We start from the raw sequence: 25,303 nt of genomic DNA, 5'->3' as shown, positions 1-25,303 counted from the left end.
CTGCCATGGCACCAGGCTGGGGACACTGTGCCCAGGGACCGTGTCCTGGCACCAGGCTGGGGACATTGTACCTGGGGACATTGCCATGGCACCAGGAGGGGGACACTGTGCCCAGGAACCCTGTGTCATAGCACTGGGACAAGATCTGTGCCTGGGGACACTGCCACGGCACCAGGCTGGGGACACTGTGCCCAGGGACCCTGTACCATGGCAGCAGGATGGGGACATTGTCCCTAAGGACTCTGTGTCATGGCACTGGGCTGGGGACATTATGCCTGGGGACACTGCCATGGCACCAGGCTGGGGACATTGTGGCCATTGATCCTGTCCTGTGGCACTGGACTGGGCACACTGTCCAGGGGCCCTGTGCCATGGCACCAGGATGGGGACACTGCACCCAGGGACCCAATGCCAGGGCAGTGTGTTGGGGACATTGTGCCCAGGCACTCTGTGCCATGACACTGGGCTGGGGACACTGAGCCGAGCCAGGGCCCTTGTGCCACAGGACCACACAGGTGACCCTGTCCCCAGGCTGGGCTGGGCACCCCGCGCTGGAGACACTGTCCCCAGGCAGTGCCACACTGGGGAGCCTGTGCCATGGCACCACACTGGGGACCTCCCACTGGGAACCTTGTTCCAAGTGGTGCCAAGCTGGGGACCCTGTGCCACAGCACCGTGCTGGGTGTCACACTGGGAGCTCTGTCCCCAGACTGCTCTGGAAGCCCTGTGCCAGTGCCCCTGTGCCCGGGTGGCTCTGGGGTGGTGGTGGCAATGTCCCTGTCCCCAGGGGTACTGTGCAGAGTGGGTGGTGCCAGTGGGGGTGACAATCTTCAACCCCCGGGGGTGCCACACGGGGCAGGCGGTGCCAGTGGCTGTGATAATGATGAGGGTGGAGGTGGCAGTGTCCCCCAGGGGTGCTGTGTGGGGCAGTGACAGTGACAGGGTGGGGTTGACAGTGACAGTGACAGGGTGGGGGTGGCAGTGACAGTGACAGGGTGAGGGGGGCAGTGACAGTGATGGGGGTGGTGGCAGTGACAGTGACAGGGTGAGGGGGGTAGTGACAGTGATGGCGTGGGGGTGGCAGTGACAGTGATGGGGGTGGTGGCAGTGACAGTGACAGGGTGGGGGTGGCAGTGCCCCCGCAGGTGGTGACGCTGCCGCGGGAGTCGGTGGTGGCGGTGCCAGGCCAGACCGTCACCTTCACCTGTGTGGCCACCGGTGTCCCCACCCCCATCGTCACCTGGCGCCTAAACTGGGGACACACCCCCAGCAGCCACAGGTGGGTGGGGCTTGGGTGGGTGTGGTTCGATGGGCGGGGCCTGGGGTGGGACATAAGGGAGTTGTGGGGTGGGGATTGGGGAAGGGGTGCGGCTTATAATTGGGGAGGGGTTTCCATTTGGGGTGGGGCTGTGGAGGGTGGGGCTTGTGATTTGGCTGCTGAGGTGGTTGGGGAGGGTTGGGCTTGGGGCAGGGCCTGTGATGGTGGGAGGGGCTCGTGCGGGGGAGGGGTTGGGTGGGAGGGGCACACAGCAGGTCTGGGCCCCCTCCCCTGGGGCGGGACACCACCGGAGTGCTGGGTGTGCTGGGTGTCTGGGTGTGCAGGGCACCAGGTGTCAGGAGACTGGGTGTGCAGGGCACTGGGTGTCCCAGGGGTTGGGTGTGCAGGTCTGTGGGTTTACTGGGTGCCAGGTGTATGTGACACTGGGTGTGTATGACACTGTGTGTGCTTCGTGTGTGACACTGGGGGTGTGGCACTGGGGGTGTGGCACTGGGGGTGTGTGACACAGGGGGTGTGTGGCACTGGGAGTGTGTGGCACTGTGTGTGTGGCACTGGGTGTGTGTGGCACTGGGTGTACTGAGCACCAGGTGTGGTTGTTACTGTCGGTACTGGGTTCTGGGTGTGCAGGGCACTGGGTGTTTGTGGCACGGTGTGTTTGTGGCACGATGTGTGTGTGGCACAGTGTGTTTGGGGCACAGTGTGTTTGGGGCATGGCGTGTGCTGTGCCCGGGGTGCCAAGCGTGCCGTGCAGGGTATCGATCGTGAGCGAGGCGGGGCAGGGCACCCTGACCATCCGGGACGTGAAGGAGGCCGACCAAGGCGCCTACACCTGTGAGGCCATCAACACCCTGGGCATGGTGTTTGGCATCCCCGACAGCATCCTCACCGTCACCCGCCCTGGTGAGCACCCACGCTGCCCCTCTGCATCCCACCCCCCCCAGCGTGGCAATGCCCCCTCACCCGCTGCCTCACCCCCCGCAGGGCCGTGTCCCGAGGGGCACTTCCAGGTGACGGGGACGTCCCGCTGCCTGCCCTGCTTCTGCTTCGGCGTCACCACCTCGTGCCGCGGCACCGCCCGGCACCGGCACCGGCTCCACCTGCGCTTCGACCGCCCCGACGACACCAAGGGTGAGTTGTGGGGACGAGGGACACGCCAGGGGACGAGGGCCAGGGGACGAGGGCTGAGTGTCCCCTCGCAGGTGTCAACGTGACGGTGCCGGCGGCGCCGGCTGCACCGGTGCTCTCGGCCACCCAGCTCCACGTGGACGCAGCCGTGGAGGAATTCCAGCTCCTGGATCTGTCCCGGCGCTTCCTGGCACTCGACGTCTTCTGGGCACTGCCAGAGCCCTTCCTTGGGGACAAGGTGATGCCGGGGTGGGGACAGGGCGGGGGATGCCGGTGGCACAGCCGCTGACAGCCCCTGTGCTGCCAGGTGGATGCCTACGGGGGAGCGCTGAGCTATGGGGTGCGGTACCGGCTGGGCCGGGGGCCCCCCGAGCCCACCGCCCACCCCGACCTGCTGCTGCGGGGCCACGGGCGGCAGCTGCGGGCACGGGCTGGGGCCACCCAGCCCAACATCCTCAACCGGCGGCACGTGCCCCTCACCGAGGTGGGTGGGAGGAGGGCGAGGGTGGGTGGGTGATGGTGGAGGAGAGGTGATGCTGGTGGTGGTGGGTGGGTGATGCTGGTGGTGGTAGGTGATAGTGATGGTGGGTGGGTGATGGTGGCGGTGGGGAGGTGATGGTGGGGAGGTTATGGTGGTGATGGATGGGTGATACCGGTTATGATGGTGGGTGATGCCACTGGTGAGTGATGGTGGTGGGTGGGTGGGTGATGCTGGTGGTGGGAGGTGGTGGTGGGTGGTGGTGGTGTGTGGGTGATAGTGGTGGGTGGGTGATGGTGGTGGGTGGTGGTGGTGGGTGGTGGTGGTGGTGGGTAATGGTGGTGGTGGGTGATGGTGGTGGGCGGGTGATGCTGGAGCGATGAGTGAGTGATGCTGACAGCGGGTACGTGATGCCAGTGGTGCCAGTGGGTGATGGCAGCACTGCCACCAGCCCGCTGTGACCCCGCTGTCACTGCCCCGTGACAGGAGCACTGGGAGGATGAGCAGGGTGCCCCGGTGAGCCGGGAGCTGCTGCTGCTGGTGCTGCAGGGGCTGGAGGGCATCTTCATCCGGGCGGTGTATGACGGGCGCATGGCCAGCGTGGGGCTCAGCGACGTGGCCATGGATGTCACCAGCACCGGGGACACCGGCCTGGGGCCGGCTGACAACGTTGAGGAGTGCAGGTGACTACCGACGGCGAGGTCACGGGCTCGGTGCCACCGCTGCTATGGTGCCACGATGCCACCATCTCCCCGCTGTGTCCCCAGGTGCCCCGTGGGCTACACGGGGCTGTCGTGCCAGCGCTGTGCCCCCCGCTTCGAGCGGGTGACGAGGGGACCCTACCTGGGGACCTGCTCCGGCTGCGGCTGCCACGGCCACTCCAGCACCTGCGACCCCGTGTTTGGGCACTGCCTGGTAAGGGGCAGGGGGGCTGATGAGATGACAGAGGGACAGGGATGTGGCACAGTGGCACGGTGCCACCACCCCCCTGTGACATGTGTGTGTCCCCCCCCAGAACTGCCAGCACAACACAGAGGGGCCGCAGTGTGAGAAGTGCAGGCCTGGTTTCTTCGGCGATGCCACCAAGGGCACGGCCACCGCCTGCCACCCCTGTCCCTGTCCCTACACAGAGCCCTCACGCAGGTGGGTGACAACCCTGGGGACCCCCCAGTGCCACCCCCGGGGACCCCCTGAGCGCCACCCCCAGGGACCCCCTCAGTGCCACTGCCCCAGTGATACCTCTCCTTGTGGAGGAGAACTGGAGGAGGCACTGGGCCATACTGGGAGCACTGGGAGCTCTCCAAAAACATCCCCAAGCCCCATACTGGTCCTTACTGGTCCATATTGATCCATACTGGTCCTTACTGGTCCGTAATGGTCCATATTGATCCATACTGGTCCTTACTGGTCCATATTGATCCATACTGGTCCATACTGATCTGTAGTGGTCCATGTTGATCCATACTGTCCTTACTGGTCCATATTGATCCACACTGGTCCATGCTGATCCGTAATGGTCCATATTGATCCATACTGGTCCATACTGATCTGTAATGGTCCATATTGATCCATACTGGTCCATACTGATCTGTAATGGTCCATATTGATCCATACTGGTCCATAATGGTCCATACTGTCCCCGCAGGTTCTCAGAGTCGTGCTTTCTGGACACAGACGGCCAGGCCACCTGCGACGCCTGCGCCCCTGGATACGCCGGCCGGCGCTGCGAGAGGTGGGGGGGAGTCCCTGTAACCCCCACACCCCTCAGCCCCCCATCACCCCCCAGTCACCCCCCCATCACCCCCCAGTCACCCCCCAATCACCCCCAATCACCCCCCGTCCCCACAGGTGTGCCCCAGGCTACGAAGGAGACCCCATCCAGCCAGGTGGCAAGTGCACCCCGATCGGTGAGTGGGGGGGGCTGGTTGGGGGGCGTCCCCCCACCGTGGGTGGCCCCCACCCTCACCCTGCTGCCCACAGGTCAGGAGCTTGTCAAGTGTGATGCCCGCGGGGGCCAGGATGAGGCTGGTGGCACCTGTCGCTGCAAGGTGAGGGCAGGGGCTGGGGGGCAACAGGGGGCAATGGGGTAGTGGGGGTTGCCATCCCCCCAGCACCCAGTCTGCTCCCTGGGGTACCCAGTCCCATCCTCCTCCCCCAGCACCCATCACACTCCCACCCCATGGCACCCAGCCCAACCTCCCAGTGGCACCCAGTCTGACCCCCCACAGCACCCAGTCTGCTCCCTGGGGCACCCGGTCTGACCCTCCCAGCATCCATCCCACCCCCACCCCATGGCACCCGGCCCAACCCCCCATGGGATACACTACAATGCTCCCATAACACCCAGTCTGTTCCCTGAGGCACCCAGTCCCACCATCCCACCCCCAGCACCCATGACAAACACCCCCATAGCACCCAGTCTGACCCCCCATAACACCCAGTCTGATCCCCCATAGCACCCAGTCCCACCATCCCACCCACAGAACCCATGACAAACCCCCCCATAGCACTCAGTCTGACTCCCCAGCTCCCAGTCCACCCTCTCATAGCATCCAATCTGATCCCCTATAGCACCCAGTTCCACCATCCCACCCACAGCATCCATGATAAACCCCCCCACAGCACCCAGTCTGACCTCCTCATGACACCCAGTCTGACCCCCCCATAGCACCCAGTCCCACCATCCCACCCACAGAACCCATGACAAACCCCCCCATAGCACCCAGTCTGACCCCCAACTCCCAGTCCAACCCCCCATAGCACCCACTCCAACCCCCCCTGACACCCAGTCTGACCCCGCATAACACTCGTTCCCACCCCCCCAGCACCCAGCCCAGTCCCTGGGGTCCCCACTCTGACCCCCAGCACCCATCCTACCCTCACCCCGTGGCACCCCATCCACCCCCAGCACCCAACCCTGTGCCCCCCATGCCCCCTCACTCTGCCCCCTCCCTGTGCCCGCAGCCCAACGTGCGGGGCCGGCTCTGCGACTCCTGTGCCGCGGGCACCTTCCACCTGAGCGCTGCCAACCCCGCGGGCTGCCTGCCCTGCTTCTGCATGGGGCTGTCCCGCTCCTGCGCCAGCTCCGCCTGGCACCGACACCAGGTACCGTGAGGGGGACGGGGGGGACGGGGCAGGCCAGGCCGTGCCAGGCCACAGCGTGCCACACTGTGCCATGCTGTGCCATGCTGTGCCATGCTGTGTCATCCTGTACCGTGTCGTGACGTGCCTTGGCGTGTCTTGACATGTTGGGCCATGTTGGGCCGTGCTGGGCCATACTGTGTCATGCCAAGCCATGCCATGCCATTATGTGCCATGCTCTGCCATGCTATGTCACGCCATGCTGTGTTGTGCCATGCTGTGCCTTGCTGTGCCATCTTGTGCCATGTTGTGCCATGTTGTGCCGTGCTGAGCCATACTGTGTCACGCCAAGCCATGCCACACCATGTTGTGCCATGCTGGGCCACGCCATGTCAATGCCATGCCGTGTTGTGCCGTGTCCTGCCACGCCTTGCCATGCCATGCGCTGATGAACCGTGATCTGTCGTGTCGTGCCCTGTGGTGCCAGGCCATGCCCTGCCACACTGTGCTGTGCCATGCCATGTTGCACCTCATCGTGCCACGTCATGGCATGATATGCCATGTTACACCATGCCATGTCGTGCCATGTCGTGCCATGGTATGTCACGTCGTCCATGCCATTACATGCCATGCCATGCCATGCTGTGCCTTGACATACCATGTCATGCTGTGCCATGTCGTGCCATCATACACCGTGCCAGGCTATGTCATGTCATGCCATGTCTTGCCATTATGTGGAATTACGTGCCACGCCATGCCCTGCCTGGACATGCCATGCCATGTCATACTATGCCACATGGTGCTGTGCCCTGTCATACTATGTCACGTGGTGCTGTGCCATGCCATGTAGTGCCATGTCATACCTGCCATGTAGCACTGTGACATGTAGTGCCATGCCATGCCAGGTAGTGTCATGTAGTGCCACACCATGTCATTCCATGTAGTGCCATGCTATGCCATGCCATGCCATACCATACCGTGCCATACCATGTCATTCCATGTAGTGCCATGCCGTGTCATTCCATGTAGTGCCATGCCATGCCATGCCATGCCATGCCGTGCTGTGCCATGCCATGTCATGCCATGCCGTGCCCACCGTGCTCCCTCCCCAGGTGCTGCTGACCTCGGAGGACTCTACCCCGCTGCCCCTGACCAACGTGTCGGGCACCCCCCTGCCAGGGGCCGTGCCCCGCTTCGTGTCCCCACGGGAGCTGCTCCTCGACACCTTCCAGGACCTGCCACGGGGTGTCCTGTACTGGGTGCTGCCACCACCCTTCGCCGGGGACAAGGTGACACTTCCGGGCCACCCTGAGCTCACCGTGTCCCCAGTGCCAGCTCAGGGACAGGGGGACACCCTGGGCCACACTGACCCTCACCGTGTTCCCAGTGCCAGCTTGGGGACAGGGTTACATCCCAAACCACCCTGAGCCCACCACCACTCCAGGGGGGAAACAGGGTGACACCCCTGGGCCACACTGAGCCTACAATGTCCCCAGTGCCAGCTCAGGGACAGGGTGACACCCTTGAGCCATGCAGAGCTTCATGTCACCTGCTGCCAGGGGACAGGGGACACCCCTGGGCTGACCTGAGCCCCACAGTGTCACCTGCTGCCACTCTGGGGGGACAAGGCGACACCTTCAAATCACACTGAGCCTCACCTTGTCCCCCAGCACTGCCTCAGGGGGGGCATGGGGTGACACCCCTGGACCACTCTGAACCTCACAACGTCCCCCTCTGCCAGCTCAGGGGGGGACAAGGTGACATCCCAGAGCTACCCTGAGCCTCACCGTGCCCACCCTGTTACTCAGGGTGGCAGGGTGACACCCCTGAGCTGACCTGAGCCCCACAGTGTCACCTGCTGCCACTCTGGGGGGACAGGGTGACCCCCCCAAACCACACTGTGCCTCGATGTCCCCTGCTGGCACTGGCTGTGGGGGGAGGGACCCCCGGCCACGCTGAGTGTCCCCGCAGGTGACGGCGTACGGGGGGGAGCTGCGGTACACGGTGACACACCGCGCCCCCCCGGGGGCCCCCCCGGCACCCCGGCACCCCGACGTCCTGCTCCAGGGTAATGGGATCCTCCTGGAGCACTTCTCCAGTGCCACCCCCCCAGCTGGGGTCCCCACCGCCGTCACCGTGCCCATCCGAGAGGTGAGGGGGGACACCCAGCAAGGGGGACATGGGGGGACACTGGGGGTCGGGGGGGGGGTTGGACTGGGTGCTGTGGGGGGTCAGACTGGGTACTGTGGGGGGTCAGACTGGGTGCTCTGGAGCAGGGGTGAAATGGATGCCATGGAGAGGTGGGTTTGGGTGCCCCAGGCATCGGACTGGGTGTCATGGGGGGTCGGACTGGATATCACAGGGGACTGGGAGGGGTCCCATGGGGGTCAGACTGGGTGCCATGGGGCATGGGGTGGGCTGGGTGCATAAGGAGGGACTGGGTACCCAAGGGGTCAGGCTGGGTGCCATGGGGGGTTGGACTGGGGGATTGGACTGGGTGCCATGGAAGGGTGGGATTGGGTGCCCCATGGATTGGACTGGGTGTCATGGTGGGCATCACACTGGGTGCTTTGGGGGGTCAGACTGAGTACCCCAGGGGATTGGAGTGGGTCCCATGAGGGCTGTACTGGGTGCCATGGGGCAGGGGTGGGCTGGGTGCTGGGAGATCAGACTGGGAACCCCTGGGATCAGATTGGGGACATAGGGGTGGGACTGGGTGCCCCCAGGATCAGTCTGGGTGCCATGAGGGGGTCACCCTGGGTGCCTGGGGGTGGGGCTGTGTGCAGTGGGGGATGGCAGCACCTCCGTCACCCCGGTGTGCCACAGGGCGCCTGGCGCCGCGCGGACGGGCACGATGCCACCCGCGAGCACCTGCTGATGGCCCTGGCTGACGTGGACCTGTTCATGATCCGGGCGTCCTACTCAGAGCAGCCAGAGGAGAGCAGGTGGGTATTCGGGGTGGGGGGCACGGGAGGGGGCGTGGAGGGTGGCAGGGCAGTGGTGACGTGTCATCTGTCCCCGCAGCCTGGCCGATGTCAGCCTGGATGTGGCAGTGCCACACGTCACCGGCCGCCCGCCCGCGCTGGAGGTGGAGGACTGCGCCTGCCCGCCCGGGTACCGCGGGGCCTCCTGCCAGGTGAGACCCCCTGGGGCCCCTCAGCACCCTCGGGGGCCCCTCACTGCCCTGCCGAGCCGTGTCCCACCCCACTGGCACCGTGTCCCCTCTAGGACTGTGACACCGGCTACACCCGCAGCAGCGCCGGGCTCTACCTGGGCACGTGTGAGCCGTGCCAGTGCCACGGTCACGCCGGCGAGTGCCACCCCGACACCGGCGTCTGCCAGGTGAGCTGGGGACAGCCAGGGGACACCCCGGGCACCGCCATGGCGGGGACACCGGTGCCATCACCCCTTTGCTTCCCAGGGCTGCCGGGATCACACGGAGGGACCGCAGTGTGACAAGTGCCAGCCCGGCTACTACGGCGATGCCACCCGGGGCACTGCGGGCGACTGCCGGCCCTGTCCCTGCCACGGGCCCCATGGGGACAGCCAGTAGGTGCCACCCTTGCTCCCCCACATCCCTGGGGACACCAGCAGGGTGTCACCTGTCACTTTGTCCCCTCTTCAGGGTGACCAAGATCTGCTTCGAGGACACGGACGGGCAGCCCACCTGCAGCGCCTGCGCCCCGGGGCACGGCGGGCGCCTCTGCGAGAGGTGACAGGGGACACCAGGGCAGGCTGTGGGGTCATTTTGGGGTGGACCCCCCCTCACTACCTTTTTTTGGGGTGTCCCCCCATAGGTGCTTGCCCGGGTACGTGGGGGACCCTCCGCGGGGACAGCCGTGCCAAGGTGAGCGTCACAGGGAGGGGGCGAAGCGGTGTCCCCGTGGTGGCACTGAGGGGGGGTTGTGTCTGACTGTGTGTGTGTCCCCCCTCCAGTGCCCGGCGTCCCCGGGGGGCAGTGCCAGTGTGACCCGCGCGGCAGCACCGGCGAGGGCTGCGACGCCGACGGGCAGTGCCGCTGCAAGGTGAGCCCCGTGTGCCCCCCCCGCCCCGAGGAGGGGTGACAGGACCACGTGGGGGGGGACAAGGTGACATCCCAGAACTACCCTGGTTCCCCCCCAGGCCAACGTGGAGGGTCCCCACTGTGCCACCTGCCGCGCCCATCACTTCCACCTGAGCGGGGCCGAGCCGGCCGGGTGCCTGCCCTGTTTCTGCATGGGCATCGTGCAGCACTGCGCCAGCACCGCCCTCGCCCGCGGCACCGTGAGTGTCCCCCGCACCCACAGGGTGCCCCCTGGGTGCCCCCCGGGTGTCCTGGGCCCCGCTGACCCCCCAGTCCCGCAGGTCCGGACGCCCTTTGCCCCGGGGGATGCCCAGGGGTTCGCCCTGGTGAACAGGCAGCGCAGCACCCGCGTGGGCAGCGGCTTCGGGGTCCAGCCGGGCACCCCCCACCCCGTCCTGACCTACGAGCGCTTCGGGGAGCTGCCCCCCGACTCCTACTACTGGCAGCTGCCACCCCCCTACCAGGGGGACAAGGTAAGGGGGTGACCCCCCCCGGGGGACAGGGGTGCCCACAGGACCATCCAGCCAGGGGCTGCTCCCCTTCCCCACGGGCACCCCTGGGGCTGCCGGAGGGGAGGTGGGCACAGCTGCCACCCCCCTACCAGGGGGACAAGGTAAGGGGTGACCCCCTCCCCGTGGACACCCCTGGTGCTGTCAGAGGGGAGGTGGTCATGGCCTCCTCATCTCTGCTCTTTTCTTCTTCCCTTTTCCTTCTCCCTTTTCCCATTTCTTCTTTCTTTCTGCTTCTTCTTCATTCCTTCTCCTTCTTCCTTTCCCCTTCTCCCCTTGCCCTTCTCTGTTTCCTCTTTTCCCCTCTCCTCTTCCATCTTGTCTTTTTCTCCTTTGCCCTTTCTCCTTTCCCTTTTCCCCTTTCTCATCTCTGTCTGGTCCCACCTCATCCCCATCATCATTCCCATTCTTCTCCTCTTCCCTTTCCTCCTCCCTTTCCCTCCCCTCCTCTCCCATCCCCTGTCCTCCCCTCCTCATTGTCTTCTCATCCCTATCCTCTTTTCCTCTTTTCTCCTTCCCCTTTTCCCGTCCCTTTCCTCTTCCTCATCCTTGTTTCATCTCATCACCTTTGCCATCCCCACCCCTGCCCCCATCATCCCCATCCTCTTCCTTTTCCCTTTGCCCTTCCCTTCCCTTCCCTTCCCTTCCCTTCCCTTCCCTTCCCTTCCCTTCCCTTCCCTTCCTTTCCCTTCCCTTCCCTTTCCCTTCCCCTTTCTTTCCCCTTGCCATTCCCCTTCCCTTTCCCCTTGCCATTCCATCCCATCCCTTCCCCTTCCCCTTTCCCTTCCCCTTCCCCTTCCCCTTCCCCTTCCTTTCCCCTTCCCCTTCCTTTCCACTTCCCCTTCTCCATATTTATCTCTCCTTCCCCTTCCCCCTCCTTTCCCCTTCCCCTTCCCCATATTTCTCCCACCCTTCCCATTCCCGCTCCCATCCCGATCCCGTGTCCGTGTCCAGGTGGGCTCCTACGGTGGGCGCCTGCGCTACACCCTGACCTACACCCCGGGGGGCCCGGGAGCCCCCCAGCCTGACGCCGACATCCAGATCACGGTATGGGCTGGCACAGGGACATGGGGTGGCACAGGGACATGGGGTGGCACAGGGACACGGGGTGGCACAGGGACCCCCCTGACCCACCCCATCCACAGGGCAACGACATCACGCTGGTGGCCCATCAGCCCGAGCTGCCCCCGCGGACCCCCCAGGCCTTTGAGATCATTTTCCGGGAGGTAGGAGGGGGTGGGTGGCTTCTGTCCCCAATGTCCCCATTGCCCGGGGCGTGTCCCCCCGTGACCCCCCTGTCCCCTCAGCAATACTGGCAGAGGCCGGACGGGCAGCCGGCGACGCGGGAGCACCTGCTGATGGCCCTGGCAGACCTGGACGAGATCCTGATCCGGGCCACCTACTCCACGAGCACGGCCTCGGCCGGCATCGCCGGCGTGGCCATGGACACGGCCGTGCCCCCCCAGCCCGGCCTGCCCCCCGCCCCCGAGGTGGAGGAGTGTCGCTGCCCCCCCGGCTACCACGGGCTGTCCTGCCAGGTGGGCCCAGTGTCACCCTGTCACCCCTCCAGTGTCACCCTGTCACCTCACCAGTGTCACCCTGTCACCTCACCAGTGTCACCTCCTCATCTCTCCCAGTGTCACCCCATCACCCCAATCATGTCCCCGTCCTCCACCCCGGTATCACCCCCGGCACCCCCATCATTGCATCCTCCTCAGCATCTCCCCATCACCCTCCAGCATCCCAAGCATCACCCCCATCACCCCTTCAGCATCTCCCCTTCACCCCCATTATCCCCCTATTATCCCCCCATCACCCTCATTGCCCTCTCGGCATCCCCCACCACCCCAGTTATCCCCTCATTGCCCCCATTATCCCCCCACCACCCCAGTTATCTCCTTGTTGCCCCCATAGTCCCTCCATCATTGTACCATCCTCCCCACCAGCATCCCCATCATTGCCCATCAGCCCCCAGCATCCCCCCAGCATTGCCCCCAGGACCCCCTCAGCATCTCCAGCATCCCCCCATCACCCCCCTCAGCTCTCTGGCAGCCCCCCCATCACACCCCCCCAACCCCCCCTTCACCCCCCATCCCCCCCCATTCCCCCCCAACCTCCATCCTCCTCCGTCGCTCTCCCACCTTCCCCATCCTCCCCCCAAGCCCCCGACCCCCCTCCCCCGTCCCCGTGTGGGGGTCCCTGACCTCTGTGTCCCCGCAGGACTGTGCCCCCGGGTACACACGCACCGGGGGGGGGCTGTACCTGGGGCACTGCGAGCTGTGCGAGTGCAACGGGCACTCCGAGAGCTGCCACCCCGAGAGCGGCGCCTGCTCCGTAAGCCCCGCGTTGGGGGTGGTTTGGGGGGGCCACGGCCTCGTGCTCGCTCTGACCCCCCTTTCTGTGCCACCCCTGCCCAGGGATGTTTGCACAACACGGCCGGGGACTTCTGTGACCAGTGTGCCCCCGGGTTCTACGGGGACGCCACGGCCGGGACCCCCGAGGACTGCCAGCCCTGCGCCTGCCCCCTCCCGTACCCCGAGAACCAGTGGGTGCTAGTGCTGGGCTGGGGGGTGCTGGGCTGGGGGGGCTGGCAGGGGCTGTGCCCCCACCGTGCCGTGTCCCTGCAGGTTTTCCAGGACGTGTGAGAGTTTGGGAGGTGGTGGGTACCGCTGCACCGCCTGTGAGCCGGGCTACACCGGGCAGTACTGCGAGCGGTGAGGCTGCTGGCACCCCAAAACACACCCCAGCATACCCACCCCTGTGTACTCCCCCCACATACCCCCCCATGGGCTCACCCCCATACACACACCCCTATATACCTACCCTCAGAAATCAACCCCCATCGGCTCACCTCAACATACCCATCCCTGTGTACCTACCCCCATATACCCACCCCCAAAACCCACCCCCATGGGCTCACCCCCATATACCACCCCCCCCCCCCATGGGCTCACCCCCATATACCCCCCCCCATGGTCTCACCCCCATATACCCACCCCTATATACTCACCCCCATATACCCACCCCTATATACTCACCCCCATATACCCACCCCCATGGCCTCACCCCCATATACCCACCCCCAAAACCCACCCCCATTGGCTCACTTCCATATACCCACCCTCAAAAACCCACCTCCAAATACCCACCCCTATGGGGTCACCCCAACATACCCACCCCAAAAACCCAACACCAAACTCACCCCTATGGGCTCAGCCCCATGTACCCACCATCATGGGCTCACCCCAGCATACCCACCCCAAAACCCCACCCCCATGGGCTCACCTCATATAGCCACCCCCACACCCACCTCCATGGGCTCAGCCCCAAAATCCACCCTCAAAAACCCGCCATCATGGGCTCACCCCCTTATACCCACCCCCAACCCTCCCCACCATGGGCTCACCCCCATATACACACCCCTATATACCCACCCCATGGGTTCAGCTGCATATACCCACCCCCTCGACTGGATCACCCTGATATACCCACCCCAAACCCACCCCCATGAGCTCACCCCCATATTCCCACCCCCAAAAACCCACCCCAAAGTGCTCACCCCAATACACCCACCCCAAAGTGCTCACCCCAATACACCTTTCCTGATGAGCTCACCCCATGCTCACCCCATAAGCTCACCCCAATAAGTGCACCTTGTTGAGGATCCATGCCCTCACCCTGATGTATGCACCCCAATGTGCTCTCCCCAACTGATGCACCCCAATATACCCAGCACACCCACCCCAAAGTGTTCACCCTGACATACCCACTCTGATACAGTCACCCTGATGGACTTCTCCTAACAGACCCACCCCAAAATGCTCCCCCTCCTTATACCCACCCCAATACACCCACCCCGATATACCCACCCCAACATACTCACCCCAAGTGCTCACCCCTATACCCACCTTGATACTGTCACCCCAATACACCCACCCCGATATACCCACCCCGATATACCCACCCTGATGTGCTCACCTCTATGAGCTCACCCCAATCTATGCATCCTAATGGGCTCACCCTGATGATCTGCACCCCAATACACCTGCCCCAGTACACCTGCCCTGTTGGCCTCACCCCAATATACTCACCCCAAAATGCTCACCCTCATACCCACCTTGATACAGTCACCATGACATACCCACCCCACTACTCCCGTCCCGATATACCCACCCTGACGTGCTCACCCCAATATATTCACCCTACATACACCCCCTGGTACACCCACACCCATAGAGTCACCCCAACGTGCTCACCCCATGTGTGCACCCCAATATACCCACCCTGATGTGCTCACCCAAATAGATGCACCCCAATATCCCCACCCCAGTTTACCCACCCCAATAAGTTCACCCCAATATATATGCACCCCAATATGCTCACCCTATATACCCACCCCGATGGGCTCACCCCAATATACCCACCTGATGCACCCCAATGTGCTCACCCCCATATACACCCCAATACTCCTGCCCCAGCATCCCCACCCTGATACACCCACCCCAATATACACACCCCATGTACCCCAATATGGTGACCCCGATATACACCCCAGCATCCCCGCCCCAATACACCCGCCCCAGTATACTCACCCCCTGTACCCCAATGTGCTCACCCCCATATACACCCCATACACCCACCCCAATACACCCACCCCCTGTATCCAGTACTCTCACCCCCATATACACCCCAATACACCCACCCCAATGTACCACCCCCTGTACCCCAATGTACTCACCCCCATGTACATCCCAATACACCCGCCCCAGTATACTCACCCCCTGTACCCCAATGTGCTCACCCCCATATACACCACATACACCCACCCCAATACACCCATCCCCTGTATCCAGTACTCTCACCCCCATATACACCCCAATACACCCACCCCAATATACCCACCCCCTGTACCCCAATGTGCTCACCCCCATATACACCACATACACCCACCCCAATACACCCATCCCCTGTATCCAGTACTCTCACCCCCATATACACCCCAATACACCCACCCCAATATACCCACCCCCTGTATCCAGTACTCTCACCCCCATATACACCCCAATACACCCACCCCACTATACCACCCCCTGTACCCCAATGTGCTCACCCCCATATACACCCCATACACCCACCCCAATATACCCCCTCCCTCCAGTACTCTCCCCCCCACGCATCCCCTGCACCCCCACCCCTTGTACCGCAATCCCCCCACCCCAATACCCCCCGAGGCGCCCCTAACCCCGTCCCCCGCTCCGCAGCTGTGCCCCCGGGTTCCGGGGTGACCCCACGGTGCGCGGGCAGGGCTGTGTCCCCGCGGGTCCCCCGCCCGCGCTGGCCGTGCGGGTGCACCCCCCGCGCACGGCGGTGCCACGGGGCAGCGCGGTCACCCTGCGGTGCCAGGCCAGCGGGGAGCCCCCCCTCTACTACCACTGGGGCCGGGAGGACGGCAGAGCCCTCCCCGAGGGCGCCCAGAGCCGCCGCCAAGGTACGGGGGGGACACCGGGGTGTCCCCAAGGGGAGCGGGGGGGTGTCAGTGCCAGCGAGGTGTGGGGGGGCTCGGGGAGGGGGTGACATCGCGGTGTCCCCGAGGGGTGTGTGTAGGAGGTGTCAGCACTGGTGAGGTATGGGTGGCTCAGGATGAGGGGACATCGGGGAGTCCTCGAGGGGTCTGTGTGTGGGGGGTGTCAGTGCCAGCAAGGCATGAGAGGGCTCTGGGCAGGGGGGAGACATCGGGGTGTCCCCCAGGGGTGTGGGGGGTATGTCAGCACCAGCAAGGTTTGGGGTGTGAGAAGGGCATCGAGGTGTCCCCAAGGGGTGTGTTTGGGGGGTGTCAGCACAGGCAGGGTATGGGGCGGTTTGGGGTAGGGGGGAAATTGGGGTGTCCCTGGGGGGGATGGTGTATGTGGGGTGTCAGAACCGGCAAGGTATGGGATGGCTCAGAGTGGGGGCACATCGGGGTGTCCCCCAGGGGTGTGTGTGGGGGTGTCAGTGTCACCAAGATATGGAGTGGCTCAAGGGGCGGGGGGACATTGGGGTGTCCCCAGGGGGTGTGTGGGAGGGGTGTCTGCATCGGCAAGGTATGGGGTGGCTCGGGGTGGGGGGGGCATCAGGGTGTCCCCGAGGGGCGTGTGTGGGTGTGCAGGGTGTCACCTGCATGTCGCCCCAGGCGAGGAGCTGCACTTCCCCAGCATCCAGCCCTCGGAGGCCGGAGTCTACGTGTGCTCCTGCCGCAACCTCCGGCACAGCAACGCCAGCCGTGCCGAGGTCATCGTCACCGGTAGGGCGCTGGCACCGAGGGGGGTGGGCGTGGATGGGGGCAGGGTGGGCTCAGCTGTCCCTATGTCTGGGTGCAGAGACCCCCGACAAGCCCATCACTGTCACCGTGGAGGAGAAGCGGGTGCAGCGGGTGCAGCCGGGCGCCGACGTCACCTTCGTCTGCACCGCCAAGAGCAAAGTGAGGGCAGGGGGGGCCCGGCACGGTGGGGGGTGCAGGGCACCCTTGGGGGGCACGGGGACATGCAGGGCATGGGGACACCCTCGGGTGATCATGGGGACGTGCAGGGCATGAGGACTTCTCTGGATGCCCATGGGGACTTTCGGGGTGCACAGGTCACATAGAGCATGTGCATGAGGGTGACACCACGTGCACCTGTGCATGACATCTGTGTATGACACCTGTGCATGACACCTCTGCATGACACTGCATGACACCTGTGCATGACAAGGTGCACAAGTGACATAGGGACACCCTCAGGTGACCGTGGGAAAATGCAGGGCATGAGGACTTCTCTGGATGCCCACGGGGACATTCGGGGTGCACCTGGTCACATAGCGCATGTGAGCACCCTTGGGTGCTCCTGGAGACATGCAGGGCACAGAGAGCCATGGGTGGCCACAGGGATACCCCTGCATGCCCTTAGGGACATCCAGGGCACAGGGTCACCTCTGGGTGCCCTTGGGGACATCTCTGGGTGCCCACAGGGTCATTCAGGTTAAGGTGACACCCCTGGGGGCCCATGGGGTCATGGAGGGCACAGATACACTTATGGTTGCCCATGGGGACATATCCAGGGCATGGGGACACCCTTGGGTGCCCATGGGGACATCCAGGACATAGGAACACCTCTAGATGTGCATGGGGTCATGCAGGGCATGGGGACACCCTTAGGTGCCCACAGGGACGTCCAGGGTATGGGAACACCCCTGGGTGCCCACCTGGTCTCACAGAGCAGGATACCCAGAGATTTACCCACAGGGACACCCAGGGCACAGGGACACCCCTGGGTGCTCCTATAGACCCCCCCAAACACCCTTTGGTCCCCATATAGCTCTTTGGCCATCCCTGGGTACCCACCTCTCCCCGACGCGTGCCCAGACGGGTGCGTGCCCCCCCTGGCACGCCCGTCACCGTGGCCTCAGACCTGCCCACGTGTCTCCCCGCCAGTCTCCTGCCTACACCCTGGTGTGGACGCGGCAGAACCACGGGACGCTGCCCGCGGGCGCCGTGGACTTCAACGGGATCCTGACGCTGCGCGGGGTGCGGCCCCAGGACGCCGGGGTCTACGTGTGCACCGGCTCCAACATGCTGGACATGGACCAGGGCACCGCCACACTCTATGTCCAGGGTCAGCCCCACCCGCCGCCGTGGGCACAGGGGGTCCTGAGACCACGGGGATGGGCACCAGGGAGGCCTGAGACCATGGGGATGGGGACCCATGAGCTCTGGTGATGGGGAGTGGGCACCTGTGGGTCCAAATACCATGGGAATGGGCACCTGATGCCATGGGGGTGGGGACCTGTGAGTCCTGCGACCACGGGGATGGGCACCAGAGGGTTCTGAGACCATGGGAATGGGAATCTGTGGGTCCTGAGGCCATGGCGATGGGTAGGTTCAGTGCCGAAACACCGGGGTGGTGGCAGGTTTGGTGCCCAGACCCAGGGGTGATGGGCACACTCCCCTAACACCCCCCACCCTCTTGCAGCAGCCTCGAAGACTCAGATGTTTTACGGCCCCGTTGAGTTCATGGAGGGGCACAGACCGGGTGAGTCACTGCGGGGGTCTCCCAGGGGGGTCCACACGCTGCCCCCACCCGCTGCATGCCGGGGCTCCACCGCACACCCCGCTGCCAGCCGAGCCACGCCACCCCCGCTTCCCACCGCCCCACCAGCACCGGGGGGGGCCCAGTGAGCCCTGAGCCCCCCCTGGTGTCACCGCAGCCGGCACCGCCACCGCCCCCACCGCCAGCGTGGAGCCGGCGCAGCTGAGCGTGGCACCGGGGCAGCCGGCGGAGTTCCGCTGCGTGGGCACCGGCAGCCCCGCGCCCACCCTCGAGTGGCTCGGTAGGTGCCCGCAGGGGACAGGGGGACACTGTCACTGGGCGTGGGGACGTGGTGATGGGGGGTGACACCAGCTGTGTCCCCACAGGAGCGCTGCCGCCTCAGGCCGTGGTGCAGGGCGGGACGCTGCGGTTCGGCGCCGTGGAACCCGCCGACGAGGGGCACTACGAGTGCCGGGCACGCAGCAGCGCCGGGCAGCACACGGCACGGGGGTACCTGCACGTGCAAGGTGAGAGGTGTCACCCTCGTCCCCACCACCCCTGTTGTCCCCCTCATCCCCATTGTCCATCCCCATCATCTCCATCATCCCTGTCACCCCATTGTCCCCATTGTCCCCATCATCCCCATCCCCATCATCCCCTGCATCCCCATCCCCATCATCTCCATCATCCCTGTTACCCCGCTGTTCCCATCATCCCCATCACCCCCATCATCCCCATCATCTTCATGACTCCTATTGTCCCCATCGTCCCTGTCACCGCTCTTGCTCCCATCATCACCCATCATCCCTGTTGCTCCCCATTGTCCATTTCCATTGTCCCCATGGTCTGCATCATCCCTGTCAACCCCATCATTCCCATCACTCTCATCATCCCTGTCACCATTATCCCTGTCACCTCCCATTTTCCATCCCCCTCATTCCCATCATCCCTGTGACCATCATCTCTGTCACCCTCGTTACCTTCATCACCCCCTTTATCCCCCATCATCCCCCATCATCCCCCTCATCCCCATCTTCTCATAATTCCCATTGTCCTCATTGTCCTTGTCACCATCATTGTCTCTGTCACCCCCCACTCATACCCGTCACCCTCATTGTCCCCATCATCCCCCATCATCCTCTATCATCCCCGTCACCCCCATCATCCCCCATTGTCCCCACTGTCCCCTTCTTCCCCCATTGCCCCCTCATTTCCATCATCCCATCTTTCTCATCATCCCCATCATTCCATTTTCCCCATCACCCTGATCATCCTCATCTTCTGCATCATCCCTGTCATCCCCATCATCCCCATCACCCCCATCATCCCCATCATCCCCATCACCCCCATCATCCCCACCATCCTGTCATCCCCATCATCCTGCATCACTCATGTCACCCACATTTCCCCTATTGCTCCCATTGTGCCCATCATCCCATTGACCCCATCATCCTCATTGTGCCCATCATCCCATTGACCCCATCATCCTCATTGTGCCCATCATCCCATTGACCCCATCATCCTCATTGTCCCCATCATCCCATTGACCCCATCATCCTCGTTGTCCCCATCATCCTCATTGTTCCCATCATCTTTGTCACTTTCATTGTCCCTATTGTCCCCCATTGTCCCACCACCCCACCTCCATCATTCTTCATTGGCTGCATCACTCGTTACCCCCACTGTCCCCACTGCTCCCATTGTCTCCATCATCCCCATCATCTCCATCATCCCGTTGTCTCCATCATCCCCATCATCTCCATCATCCCGTTGTCTCCATCATCCCCATCATGCCCATCATCTCTGTCACTGCCATTGTCCCCCATCACCCCATCACCCTCATCATCCACTTCCCCCTTCATCCTCTTCATCAGCATCACTCATGTCACCCCCATTGTCCTCATTGCTCCCGTTGTTCCCACTGCCTCCATTGTCCCCATCGCCCTCATTGTCCCCATCATCCCCATTGTCCCCTCACTCCCATTGCCCCCATTGTCCCCATCATCCCCATTGTCCCCATCAGCCCATTTCCCCCATTGTCCCCATCATCCCCATTGTCCCCTCACTCACATTGCCCCCATTGTCCCCATCATCCCCATTGTTCCATTGTCCCCATCACCCCCATTGTCCCCATCACCCTCACTATCCCATTGTCCCCATCGTCCTCATTGTCTGCCTTGCTCATGTCACCCCCATTGTCCCCATCCCCCGATGCTCCCCTCTCCCTCCCCCCAGCAGCCCCCTGATCCCCCCGTTCCCGCAGCCGCCGGCACTCCCCAGGTGCAGGTGAGCCCGGAGCGGACGGAGGTGCAGGAGGGCTCCACGGTGCGGCTCTACTGCCGGGTCTCGGGGTCCCCCACCGCCACCATCACCTGGGAGAAACAGGGGGGCACCCTGCCGCCTCAGGTGAGCGGGGCACAGCACCCCTGGATGCTGGGGGGGGTGTGGGTGCACCGCGGGTGCCGCTCACACCGGTCCCGGTGCCGCAGTCGCGTGCCGAGCACGGTGACATCGCCACGCTGGTCATCCCCGCCGTGACGGCGGCCGACGGCGGAGTTTACCTCTGCGTGGGCACCAGCACCGCCGGCACGGCCCGCGCCGCCATCGAGGTGGCCGTGGTGCCAGGTGAGGCGGGTGGGGGATGCCGGAGGGGTTTGGGGTTGGTTTTGGGGACCACAACCCACCGTGTGCCCCGGTTTGCTCCCCGCAGGGACGGCGCCGCCCGTCCGCATCGAGTCCTCGTCCCCATCCGTCACCGAGGGACAGACCCTGGACCTGGACTGTGTGGTGGCAGGGCCCGGCTCTGCCACCGTGGTGTGGTACAAGCGCGGGGGCTCTCTGCCCGCCGGGCACCAGGTGGGGCACAGCAGGGTGGGCAGCGCCCCAAATCTTGCCCTGTCCCCTGCTGTGTGACACTAGTGCGTGTCCCCAACCACAGGTCTCGGGGTCCCGGCTCCGGGTGCCCCACGTCACGGCGGCTGACTCAGGGGAATACGTGTGCCGGGCGAGCCTGGGCACCACCGTCCGCGAGGCCTCTGTCACCGTCACTGTCGTGGCCGCGGCCGGCTCGTCCTACGGTGAGAGCAGGCGTGGTGGCACCGTGGGGGACATGCTGGTCCCCAGCGGGTGGTCACAGCTCTGTCCTCCCCCGCAGGACCCCCAGCTTCGGGTGTCCCTGTGCGCATCGAGGCGTCCTCATCCACGGTGGCTGAGGGACAGACCCTGGACCTCAACTGCGTGGTGGCTGGGCAGGGACAGGCCACTGTCACCTGGTACAAGCGCGGGGGGACCCTCCCGGCCAAGCACCAGGTAGGAGACGTGAAGGGGGTGTCACCAAGGGGGGACTATGTGGTGGCAGCACCCAGCTCTGCCCCTCCAAGGGTTGTGCAAGCCCTGGTGACCCCCGTGTCCCCTCCCCACAGGTGTCTGGCTCCCGGCTGCGGCTGCTGCAGGTGACGGCGGCCGACTCGGGCGAGTATGTGTGCCGGGTGACCAGCGGGGCCACCACCAGGGAGAGCGCGGTCATGGTGACCATCCAGCCCAGTGGGGCCAGCGCCTACCGTGAGTGGGGACAACAGGGGGGCAGCAGTGCCAGCAGGGAGCCCTGTATGCCTCAGCACCGAGCCATGGCTCACATGCCCTGCCGTGGTCACTGATGTCACCAGTGTCACCCTCCTGTCTCGGTCCCCAGCCCCAGGCAACACCACCCCCCTGCGCATCGACTCCCCGTCCTCTGCCGTGGTCGAGGGACAGACCCTGGATCTCAACTGTGTCATCGCCAGTGGCCCTGCCCAGGCCACTGTCACCTGGTACAAGCGCGGGGGGACCCTCCCGGCCAAGCACCAGGTAGGGGACACGGAGGGGGATGTCACCGAGGGGGTGAATAAGGTTGACCCACAACTCCATGCAAGTCCAGGTGGCCCTGGGCAAGTCCAAGTGACCCCATCCAAGATCAGGAAGCTCCACTCAAGTCCTGGTGGCCCATGCAAGGTCAGGTGGCCCTGGGCAAGTCCAAGTGACCCCTTGCAAGCCCTGGTGGCATATACAAGGTTGTGTTGTACATGAAGCCCACGGGAGTCCAAGCAGCCCGTGCAAGGTCAGGTGACCCCATTCAAGCTCTGGTCGTCCATGTGAGTCCTGGTGGCCCATTTAAGCCCACATGGCCCCGTGGAAGCTGAAATGGCCCCATACAAGCCCCAGCAGCCCCATGGAAGCCCAGGTGGCCCCGGTGACCCCCGTGGCCCCTCCCCACAGGTGTCTGGCTCCCGGCTGCGGCTGCTGCAGGTGACGGCAGCTGACTCGGGCGAGTATGTGTGCCGGGTGACCAGCGGGGCCACCACCAGGGAGACCTCCATCATGGTGACCATCCAGCCCAGTGGGGCCAGCGCCTACCGTGAGTGGGGACAGGGGACACGGGAGGTTACCCATGGGTGGGTGTCACTGCCCCGCGGTGTCCTGGGATCTGGGATGAATTGCTCCCTGGAGAAGACATTCCTATGCGTGCCCATCCCGGATTCCCAGGCTCCCAGTGTCCCTTAGAGGGTCACATGTGGTGGTGGCTGCAATCTCTAACCCTTCTCGGTCCCCAGCCCCAGGCAGCACGACCCCCCTGCGCATTGAGTCGTCATCCCTGTCGTCCCCCGTGACCGAGGGACAGACCCTGGACCTCAACTGTGTCATCGCCAGCCCCGCCCAGGCCACTGTCACCTGGTACAAGCGCGGGGGGACCCTCCCAGCCAAGCACCAGGTAGGGGACACAGAGGGGATGTCACCAATGGGGGAGGATGGGGGTGACCCACAGCTCTGTGCAAACTCAGGTGGCCCCACACAAGCCCAGGTGACCCCAGGTCAGTTGGTCTTGGGCAAGCCCAGGTGGCCCCATGACTATGGAAGCCCAAGTGACCCCATGGAAGCCCAAGTGATCCCACGCAAGCCCAGATGACCCTGTGGAAGTCCAGGTGGCCCATGGAAGCCCAGATGACCCCATATAGGCCCAGGTGGCCCAGGGAAGCCCAAGTGACCCCATGCAAGCCCTGGTGACTCTGTGTAAGCCCAGGTGGCCCAGGGAAGCCCAAGTGTCGCCGTGCAGACTCGAGTGGCCTCATGCAATCCCAGATGGCCCCGTGCCAGCACTGATGGCCCCAGTGACCCCCATGTCCCCTCCCTGCAGGTATCTGGCTCCCGGCTGCGGCTGCTGCAGGTGACGGCAGCTGACTCGGGCGAGTACGTGTGCCGGGTGACCAGCGGGGCCACCACCAAGGAGATCTCCATCATGGTGACCATCCAGCCCAGCGGGGCCGGCGCCTACCGTGAGTGGGGACAGGAGGTGACAGGGGCCAGGGGACAGTGCCACAGGGCCAGGGGTGACTGTCCCATCTCTGTCCCCAGCTGCTGGTGTCACCCCCCCTGTGCGCATCGAGTCCTCGTCCTCCTCCGTGGCCGAGGGACAGACCCTGGACCTCAACTGCATCGTGGCTGGGCAGGGACAGGCCACTGTCACCTGGTACAAGCGTGGGGGGTCCCTCCCAGCCAAGCACCAGGTAGGGGTCTGAGGAGCATTTTGGAGTGGGAAAGGGATTTTTGGGAGTGATGAGGGGTTTGTGTCCCCATTCTCTCCTGTGTCACCCCCCTACAGGTGTCGGGCACCCGCCTGCGCATCCCGCAGGTGACAGCGGCCGACTCGGGGGAGTACGTGTGCCGGGTGACATCGGGCACTGCCACACATGAGACATCCCTCATCGTCACCATCCAGACTGGCGCCGGCTCCTCTTACGGTACCAGGGGTGGGCGGTGACATGGGGACACAGTGGGGACACTGTGGTGCCCCCACTGACCCCACTGCCACCCCCAGGTGTTGGTGTCACGCCGCCGGTGAGGATCGAGACTTCGTCTGCTGCTGTCACCGAGGGACAGACCCTGGACCTCAACTGCATGGTGGCAGGACAGGGTCACCCCCATGTCACCTGGTACCGGCGCGGGGGGGCTCTGCCCCCCAACAGCCAGGTGGGACACAGGGGAGGTGGCATCACCCCTCAGGGCACAGCCGCACGACAGGCATTGATGTGTCCCCAATGTGTCACCTCCCCAGGTGTCGGGGACCCGCCTGCGCCTCGCCCAGGTGGCGGTGGCCGATTCGGGGGAGTACGTGTGCCGGGTGACCCTGGGCAGCGTCACACAGGAGGCGTCTGTCATTGTCACCGTGCCCAGCAGCGCCGGCACCTACTACCGTGAGTGCAAGCGAGAGGGCAGCGCTTGGGGACAGTCAGGTGTCACCTCGATGATAAACGTCCCCTTTCCCTGTCCTCTCCAGCCTCTGGTGTCTCCCAGCCCCTCCACATCGAGTCCTTGTCCTCGGCCATCGCCGAGGGACAGACCCTGGACCTCAACTGCGTGGTGGCCGGGTCAGGCCCCACAACCGTGACGTGGTACAAGCGTGGGGGGTCCCTGCCCGCCAGCCACCAGGTAGGGCACAGAGGGAGGTCACCTTGAGTTTGTCCCATCCCCTGCTCTACAGTGCTGACTTGTCTCCAAATTGTCCTCTCCGAGGTGTCGGGCAGCCGCCTGCGCATCCCCCAGGTGACGGCGGCCGACTCAGGCGAGTACGTGTGCAGGGTGACATCGGGGGGCGTCACCCAGGAGACATCCCTCATCGTCACCATCGATGACGGGGCCAACCCATCCCACTGTGAGTGCCACCCTCTGGGGGACGGATCCCCACCCGTGTGG

At 64.4% G+C, this 25,303-nt stretch overlaps 1 protein-coding gene across 1 annotated transcript in view; it reads left to right on the top strand.

The window, feature by feature from the left end:
- HSPG2 (heparan sulfate proteoglycan 2) overlaps window positions 1-25,303 on the top strand; it is a 58,458-nt gene that overhangs the window by 16,331 nt on the left and 16,824 nt on the right. The window contains 52 exon segments of the mRNA XM_032709281.1: window positions 1,135-1,279; window positions 2,031-2,179; window positions 2,261-2,407; window positions 2,479-2,642; window positions 2,712-2,888; window positions 3,369-3,565; window positions 3,650-3,797; window positions 3,898-4,025; window positions 4,528-4,614; window positions 4,731-4,789; window positions 4,863-4,930; window positions 5,847-5,987; window positions 7,076-7,252; window positions 7,935-8,114; window positions 8,790-8,908; window positions 8,988-9,099; window positions 9,192-9,305; window positions 9,385-9,512; window positions 9,589-9,675; window positions 9,761-9,810; window positions 9,900-9,988; window positions 10,086-10,226; window positions 10,308-10,499; window positions 11,490-11,582; window positions 11,681-11,761; window positions 11,843-12,073; window positions 12,756-12,869; window positions 12,953-13,080; window positions 13,163-13,249; window positions 15,797-16,023; window positions 16,705-16,815; window positions 16,892-16,992; window positions 17,983-18,163; window positions 18,521-18,580; window positions 18,756-18,878; window positions 18,964-19,104; window positions 20,841-20,983; window positions 21,067-21,202; window positions 21,288-21,433; window positions 21,516-21,654; window positions 21,732-21,886; window positions 22,000-22,138; window positions 22,269-22,423; window positions 22,832-22,970; window positions 23,167-23,324; window positions 23,748-23,886; window positions 23,966-24,117; window positions 24,213-24,351; window positions 24,429-24,580; window positions 24,666-24,804; window positions 24,888-25,039; window positions 25,124-25,262. Of these exon segments, the coding sequence (XP_032565172.1) occupies window positions 1,135-1,279; window positions 2,031-2,179; window positions 2,261-2,407; window positions 2,479-2,642; window positions 2,712-2,888; window positions 3,369-3,565; window positions 3,650-3,797; window positions 3,898-4,025; window positions 4,528-4,614; window positions 4,731-4,789; window positions 4,863-4,930; window positions 5,847-5,987; window positions 7,076-7,252; window positions 7,935-8,114; window positions 8,790-8,908; window positions 8,988-9,099; window positions 9,192-9,305; window positions 9,385-9,512; window positions 9,589-9,675; window positions 9,761-9,810; window positions 9,900-9,988; window positions 10,086-10,226; window positions 10,308-10,499; window positions 11,490-11,582; window positions 11,681-11,761; window positions 11,843-12,073; window positions 12,756-12,869; window positions 12,953-13,080; window positions 13,163-13,249; window positions 15,797-16,023; window positions 16,705-16,815; window positions 16,892-16,992; window positions 17,983-18,163; window positions 18,521-18,580; window positions 18,756-18,878; window positions 18,964-19,104; window positions 20,841-20,983; window positions 21,067-21,202; window positions 21,288-21,433; window positions 21,516-21,654; window positions 21,732-21,886; window positions 22,000-22,138; window positions 22,269-22,423; window positions 22,832-22,970; window positions 23,167-23,324; window positions 23,748-23,886; window positions 23,966-24,117; window positions 24,213-24,351; window positions 24,429-24,580; window positions 24,666-24,804; window positions 24,888-25,039; window positions 25,124-25,262 (6,999 nt within the window).

This window comes from Chiroxiphia lanceolata, chromosome 22, assembly GCF_009829145.1.
Source record: "Chiroxiphia lanceolata isolate bChiLan1 chromosome 22, bChiLan1.pri, whole genome shotgun sequence".
Lineage (NCBI taxonomy): Eukaryota > Metazoa > Chordata > Aves > Passeriformes > Pipridae > Chiroxiphia > Chiroxiphia lanceolata.
Note: the sequence above shows the minus strand (reverse complement) of the source record. Positions and strands in the feature narration are given on the sequence as shown.